Raw genomic sequence first — 8,173 nt, forward strand, 5'->3', positions numbered from 1 at the left:
CAGACAGCATTCCACAGCTACGTGGTGCTTCGCTTGCCGACCTTCACACTGATGATGAAGGGCTACTTTTTCCAATACAGGCAGCACAGAGCAGACTAGCTGTACTGAAGAAATTTGCCATGTATATCTTTAAACCCCATTGCAGTCTGTGTTTTGTGGCTGTCCTTAATTCCTAGTTGCCTTCCCCATGTCCACAGGTTACGTAGAATCATAGAATTGTCAGGGTTGCAAGGGCCCTCAAAGATCATCTACTTACAACCCCCCTGCCATGGGCAGGGACATCCTGCACTAAACCATGTTGCCCACCAACATCTAAACGAATCTTGCAGAAAAGCCATTTTGGGAAATCACCCACTACCATAAGTGCACCGAGCTCCAGACTACGCTAACATCCATGTCATGTCCAATGTAAGACCAGACAAGATAAAGAAATTAGTTTAAAATCCAGAGTCAGGACAGCACTGTCTTGGCCTCCTACACCACCATTCTTTCAGTAGACTGATAATGTAAAGTAAAAAAAAAAAAAAAAAAAAAAAAAGCACATGCTACAAAATGCCAGCCTGATTAAGTGTTCCTGCTCATTTGATTACTCATCAGTCTCAGTGGGCGCAGAGAAACATACTTCATAATTTATTTATTTAAATAAAACCCTTTCAAAGGTTCAAATTCAAAGCACAGGGAAGGCACTAAAAGAGTCCTCCTCCAAAATTTTAGAAATTTGCTTTCAAAATCGAAGCTGAAGAATTAAAAATTTAGTGCACTAAAAGAAAAATTGGTACTTTTCACACGTACATGGTGAAGACAGATTTCCCTCTCCTGTAATTTGCGTCTGAAACCAGAACACCCCTGTCTTAATCAATGGTTTCATCTGTTTTGCTTGTAATGTGTAAAGGAGATAATAATTAATGTTTATCATTAGTCAACTGGTATTTATCCACACTCAAATTTACTTGGGCTTTAGTTTGGGTATTTTTAGGGACAGGGAGGCAAGGAGAAATGCAACCGAATATAACAGTTATCTATGCTATTTATACTAACCATACAATTAAAGTTGCTCCTTACATCCTGAAATCTTGCCAGAAGTTTCAAGGCCTGCATTTTAAATGGATAGTTACAAAATGAAACTTGATAGCTTTCTTTTTTTTCCTTCTTTTTGGCTCTTCAGCAGCACTTTCCCCAGGACGTTGTTGGAGTTAACAAAACTTTATGACATAAATACAACTAATATTCTGATTAATGACTTATCCCAGCAGTTGGTATCACATGGCTGAATAAGAGGATTATAAGTAATATCTTTAGGCACTTAGGGAGTTACGCCACATGCCTGCTCTCCAACTATGGCACAACCGTTATCATCTCGTACCACTGTCCTTTCTTCAGAGTTGTTGAAGAACACTGCTTGAAAACCAGTACCTAAGTGAGGATGGTGACAGATGAGGTATCAAAATCAAAAAACTTGGCTTGGTTTGACCTCAGACTAGTATTTTCTGTGAAAAACACATTGCCCAAAATATTTTTGTGGATTCTTTTACAATAATCCAGCAGGGAGGACACGCATCACTGGGTTACAGAAACCCCAGTTAAAGTCCATGCCCTGATTTAGTACGAAGGCGCTTCTCACAAGTAAAACAAATCCAACAGCACAGAGTGAGAAACCAGACAATACTCCATTCATCCAGGTGTACCCATGAGTGAGAGATCAAAACTGTATCACAAGAACCGTTATCACATGGGGCCTGAAGGCTCTCTTCATCTTTGATCAGAAGTTCCACTCACTCAATGTCCAAACAACTCACTAGCCCTACAGCATAGACTTCGGTAGAACTCTCCATTTTGAATGAATTTTCCAATAAAAACCTGTTTCCTACGAAAACTCCCCACTAGCATTAAGTTTACAACTAAAAAGACCATCCTAATCAGCCACCAGCCTGGTTCTCTGGTTCCCACACTGCCAGAACTGTCCAAGTCTGGCCTAAGTCAAAAAGCTGAGGTTCAACCCCTGAGCCTTTTTGATGCAAGTCATTCTTCAAAATCCACAATCTATTAAGTCCTTCCAGCTAGGAGAAGCAACCAACGATTAAGTCAGGGTTTGGAAGCAATGTATTTATTTACAAAGACTACAGAAGCTGTGTTCTTCCACACTCCAGGCCTAAAAAGAAAAAAAACCCACCTAGAAATGACGACCTTCACGCTCTTGATATTCTTTACAATAAATAGCCAACTCTAGCTTCCTGCAGAGCTGTGTACCATCTTTATCCAAACACTGTCTAGAGCTTCGTTCTCCCTCTGTGTGCCTCCCCTTACTCTTTCACAGCTCTCAGTCTGACAATCTTTGTTAGATTGCTCCTCTGCCCACTGAAAAACCTCACGTTTGCTTCTGTTCTCCAAGGGCAAGAACACTTCACCGCACCACGAAGACAGCCATTACAAAAGGCTTCTATTCCTTGGTAATCTCTTCAAACTTTTTAAAGAACAGAATATACAAGAAAACATTTAATATTGTAAATTGGGCTGACATTAAAAATTCCAGTGACAATAAATAGGTATCAGAGAACTACACTTTTCCAATAAAGGTTTTTGCAGGTTGCAGTAATGCAAACTCTTCACACCTGCCTGAGATACTCCCACATCAAAGGGCTGAACTTACCTTTCAAACACAAGTTGTTCTAGAATTAACATTTCACAAAACAAGCCAAACGCTTCCCGAAGACTATTTTCAGAATAAAGTGAACCGCCCAAAATGAATTGTTCTTGTCCTGTTCTTAAAATACTGCAAGCAGCAACACAGATGGTTTGCAGCTCATGCAGCGATCCAGATTACTCCGTGTCATCAATTTATCTTTATTATTTGCTATTCTCCCAAGTGATTTGACATCAGCAAGTGATTATGTCACGCTTTCATTCAGGATAATTATTAAAACATCAAACATTTGTCTTGGGGAAGGAAAGGGGACATCTCACCAGAAACAACTCTTTAATTTGTTATCTGTTTGCAGTTACATGAGGGATAAAACCTAGTCAGCTTTTTATCAATTTAGTGTACATATATCAGGGTTGAGAAGGAAGATATGATTTTTTTTTCCCCCCCTACTCCAGTGACAAAACAGTTTCAGCGTTATTTATTGGCACAGGTAATAGGCTACGTATTGAAAATCACTGCTGCTCTTGGTGATTGAATTAAAGGAATTTCTTAAGAGTTCTTAGACTTAGTGCATAAAAGGTTAGTTTAACTAAACTTACTGCAGAAATCATAAGATAATCGAAGCTCACTATTGTACAATGATTGTTAACAATATCAAAGAAAAATGACTCTAAAACCTAAAAGGTAGCTGAGAAAACAATAAAAGCTACATAACATGAAGTAAACCCACCAGATTAATGTTTTTTAATGAAATGAGATTTCTTCTTTACAATGGATTTGCTTTGCTAACAGGGGGGAAAAAAAAAAAAGGCGCTTTACCACACAAGAGTCTAGACATCATCCTGATATATTTATTTTTAAGCTGCTAGGAAAGATCTTCCCATTTTAACTCTCAGGCACTGCCAAATCTGCTCTCAGTTACACATGGTATGAATCAGTTGAAAATACACTTATTGTGGAAGCCAAATGTGAGTAATTTGGTGAATGTGCAATAATGCAATACAGAGCCGAGTATGTCCTACAACATAAGTGGTAAAGCTGCAAAACCTACGATATGAAATTCTTTACAAGCATGTAAAAACCAAAAAGAATTTCTTTAAACAAAGATAGTATGTTTATGGGCTGTGAAAACCAATTTCAAATCTCAGCATGCTAAAAGCCAACAGTGAGGAACTGACGACTCCTAAAGAAAATACTCAGTACTACCACATGTGTCCACTCTACAGCTCTTGTCATTCCCTAAAGAGATGGAGTGTGTCCGTAATGGATATCATCTGCAGGGAAATTTAGCATCCTGTTTTTCTGCATTACACTCAAAAAGATCGTAAGCCTGCATTTTCCTCACTGCCAAAGGCAACAGGAATAAGGGCCTCCTCATGACGACAGGCTAACATGAAAAATCAGTTTTAAAATGGTATTGCACTGTGGTATACAGTCAGGTACAAGAACAGAGCATCAGCTCATGCAGTATGTCGTGAGGGGCCCAACAAATGCTGAATGAAAACCACATGCAATAGAAAAAAAAAAAGGATTTACAGAAAAATATAACCTCACAGCCTCACTAGCTTTTGTAGTGTTTTAGAAACCCCCATCAATAACCTGTCTCCCTATTTTACCCTAAGCACTGAGTAAGCATTTCCAGATGGGCACAGGGGCTTCGCTGACAGAAATGAATGAAAACAGTTACTCTTCTTACCATTTTCATGATATCTTTGGATGATATATAAACACTAATCGACTCTGCTGTGTATAAATCCAGTATTATTGATACACCTGAGCCCACAATTTATCTCAAAAGTCTTTCACGGAGTATACTTACATGGTGAAGCTACAGATTCTGTCATCAAAGACGGAAGCTGATACCTCAGCAAAGCAGATATGTAGCAGTCACTATAGTTACCCCTGATGCCTATCAAGCACACACTACTGCATTACCTACGAATTTTACTTGTTTCATACTCCAGTGAAAGAAGGCATGATGTAATTTGCTGATGGCTCAAAAATAAATGGAGCACATTGTAGTGAAAAATAAAAAAGTGAATTAACCACAAATTTCAACAAGCCAAGAGCAGAAGGTGACTTCAGGACAGGGTATGAAAATTAACAGGCATTTTAAAGACACAACAATTTTTCAAAGCAATTTTATGACCTCACTGCTTGCAATTGGGCCACTCACTACATGTGGGGCTGCAATGTAATTAGAAACTAGAGTGCATAACCACAACACTGAATTGCAAAATAAGCTGTGAGAAAGTTTCTGCAAGTGGGTATTTAAAAAAAAAATAATTCATATCTAAAATAATGTGTCTCAAACCTCGCAATTCATGTTCAGTTGCTCATTCAGACACAAAGCTAAAAATTCTCATATTCTCATAGTATGCAGAAAAATACAGTAAAGGAAGGCGGGAAAAAAGGTGACTGAAGATATTTTTTATTACACCATGAGCAACAATCTCAGAGCTGAGAGGTTAGTTTTTTGGACAACAATTCTGTACTTTTTGTAGTTACCTTTGATCAATCTCATTATTTAGCCACCTAAGTGTAAAACACTTATTCTGTCTTCCCTAAAACTTAACATATTAACTTACCACCCACTTCTGAACTAAAACTTAGCAGTCTTATCAACTATTAACAGAGAATTAGCTGTCTAGTCAATTCTTCCTTCACATGGCGAAACAAAGAAAAATTAACAGAGGAAAATTAGCAAAAGTAATAAACTTACTTTGCTTGTAAAGAAGCCAAAGCATCCGAGAACTTGTTGTTAAGAAACAAATCCAGAGCTGCCATACACTCATGCAGTGCCATGTTGAGGTCTGATGTAGGTGACCTGCCAGAAGGAGAGAGAACAAACTCAGCACATATGTTCTTTCTACCGGTGCATTACTGTTACATTTGAACCCTCCCTTCTTCAGTTCTAGCCTCATTCCCTTGTATAATCTGCTATCCCATTTCTACTGACTGCAAAAAACAAAAGTGACTTCCATTATGTCTGTGGTTTGCTTGGATTTCCAAACTATGCTCTTACCCTATGACATGTGGAAAGCAATTTAAGTTTTCTACCTTCTGAAACTAAGATAAGCTGCATGTACTGTAAGGAAGAACCTGGACACTGAGAAGTTACCACGTGGGAGCGCAGCAATTTGATAAGCTCAGGTATCAGGAACACGGAAGCACCGGGGGACAACGCTCATCTGGTGGTGCGCGAGGCTGACAGAAGCTACAGGTTAGTGACGTGATGATGGCATTGTCATGTCAAGGTTAAGACATTGCCAAAGTGCAGCAGATTATAATATCAACTGCTGCCGGAACATCTGCTTCAGTTCAGCTCCTATTCAGGATGGTTCCTGACCAGTAGACCACTACAGACTTGCAGGTGGGCTAAAATTTCACATCGTGCATGCTCTTGGGAACATCGCTGTCCCTGAAAAGTGCTACTGCACTCCAGACAAAAGAAAAAAACCTGCTGCTGCATCTCCCAGGCTCTTCTCAGTGGCTTACTCTGGCTGCACTTTTCTCCTTTATTACATTCAGATGTCAGCCTGACCTGTCACAAGGGTTCTCAGCTGGTCTTTGGGTTTCTGGCAACAGGATAATACAGACCAGCTGAATGAGTTTGGCCCAACTTCATCACCACAAGAACTGCTGGACAAAAAAAATACTAAAATAAAATCCACAAAAGAAACAATAAGGCCTTGCACTAACAAAGTTAAGGTCACCTGGCCAGTGTTTAGACAGTTGAAACATCTGCATCTAGTGATCAAAGAGCTATACTGCATTAATATGTTGTTTACAAATCTGTACCAAAAAAACTCCCTCCACAAAATATAAACAAATCCTCCTCGTGTTCCTAACTCCAAACAGCTCTAACTGATGTGATCTTGTCCTGTGACTTAGAAACTGCTACTTCCTGAATAAATAAATAAATAAATAAATAAGGCACAACACATAGCCTGCTGAAAGGAAAAAACAGAAAGCAAAGTCCTGGTATCATCTTAAGGAAAAAGCAGGGGAGCACGGAACAAACAGATAGCATCAGTAATAACCTCTAACTGCAGTAGTGGTTTGGGTTTGGCTTTAAGAATAACGACCACAAAGAGAAAAAAAAAAAAGAGCATAATTATATATTATGAAAAACAGGATTATAAATTTGAGAGAAACATTATATGACACTGCTCACAGGGCTGCTGTCGTCACGCCTCAGACACATTGCAAATCCTTCTGCGTCCAAGAGACTCTCCAAGTGCTTTGCAAACGCTGACATCCATCTCACACAATATGCAATATCATGCCTGGCTTACTATTCTCAACCTTACTTACTGTAATAGTTAAAACTTTGCCAGTTATTGTTTAGATGTATTACAGTTCTTACCTGCCTCTTTAAAATCTATGTCCTTGAACCAAATGGCGTATTTAAAACTATATAAAACATTCTCATCTGTTTAAAAATATTTAGAGACTGGTCACATTTTACCTAGGTTTTTTGTTTGTTTGTTTCTTGTCATTCAGGAGAATTATCCCATTCAATACAAATAAACCTTTTCAAAATATTCCCTTGAAACAGAAAGATGACAAAGAAAAAAACACCTTTGAAGCTCAAAGCACAAATAAGATCCATCAATTACCTGGCATCCTCTCTGGAATAAGAATGATTAACACAGTGACACCCGCAGCAGCAGCAAAAATACAAGTTGCACACTTCCCTCATGCTCCAAGGAAACCTGACATTCGACGTAGCTCCTAAGAAAAGAGCTTAAGACCTGAACACAACGGACACCTTACATAAATGCTACAAATCATCATCAGCTGCTGTTAACAACAGGGAAGAAATACTGTAAACCAGAGAGTGCTAAACATTTTAGCAAACTGATTAGTCATGCTCCAGTGGGCTGCAGATCCCCTCCTGCTTTCCACAGCAAGATCAGAACTGCCTGCGAGCCAAATGGAAAACGCTGCGCTTTGCTACTTACCTTCCTGCTAAATCTCTTGTGTTTTCTGACATAGTCATTCGTACGCCCGCTCAGCACTGACGCACATCCAGCACATCCACACGCCCAGCGGCAGCAGCAGCAGCAGCACTCGGTGCTACTTAGCCAGCCCCAGCGACAGTCCCGCTGCCAGCGCAGGGCAGCGCCCGCGGTGCCGTCCTCCCTGATTGGTCTTTATGGATGATACACTGAGAGTTACGAGCATCGCCACTTCACTTACAGCATCCTACAAGCGAGCGATCTGGGAGGCAGTCCGCCACCCATGAAGTTCACGTATCACTGGGTACCACTAACGCGGCTGCCGGCGCGTATCTCTGACCTGCAGATCCGTCTGAAACTAGAGGAGGCATCAGCTCTCTCTCATTCAGCACAAACTAGGCAGAAGTGAAACATCCCTGTAATTACAGGTCGCAAACAACCAAAGCTGTTGCATGTGGCAGCAGGCCACATGGGAAACCTGTGAACCAGAATGGAGAGTCAAACGAGGCCAGCTAACGTGCAGGAGAATCGAGACATTAATTGCTGCAAACGTGAGAAAGGGACAGGT

General features: G+C 40.0%; 1 protein-coding gene across 1 annotated transcript in view; it reads right to left on the reverse strand.

The window, feature by feature from the left end:
- Positions 1-5,461, reverse strand: part of TTC39A (tetratricopeptide repeat domain 39A) — a 34,142-nt gene extending 28,681 nt beyond the window's left edge. Inside the window, exon 1 of the mRNA XM_009869197.1 lies at positions 5,364-5,461. Coding sequence (XP_009867499.1) covers positions 5,364-5,446 — 83 coding nt within the window. The 5' untranslated portion in view covers positions 5,447-5,461. The remainder of the gene's footprint in view (positions 1-5,363) is intronic.
- Positions 5,462-8,173: the final 2,712 nt, after the last annotated feature.

This window comes from Apaloderma vittatum, unplaced genomic scaffold (genome assembly GCF_000703405.1).
Source record: "Apaloderma vittatum isolate BGI_N311 unplaced genomic scaffold, ASM70340v1 scaffold13805, whole genome shotgun sequence".
NCBI lineage: Eukaryota > Metazoa > Chordata > Aves > Trogoniformes > Trogonidae > Apaloderma > Apaloderma vittatum.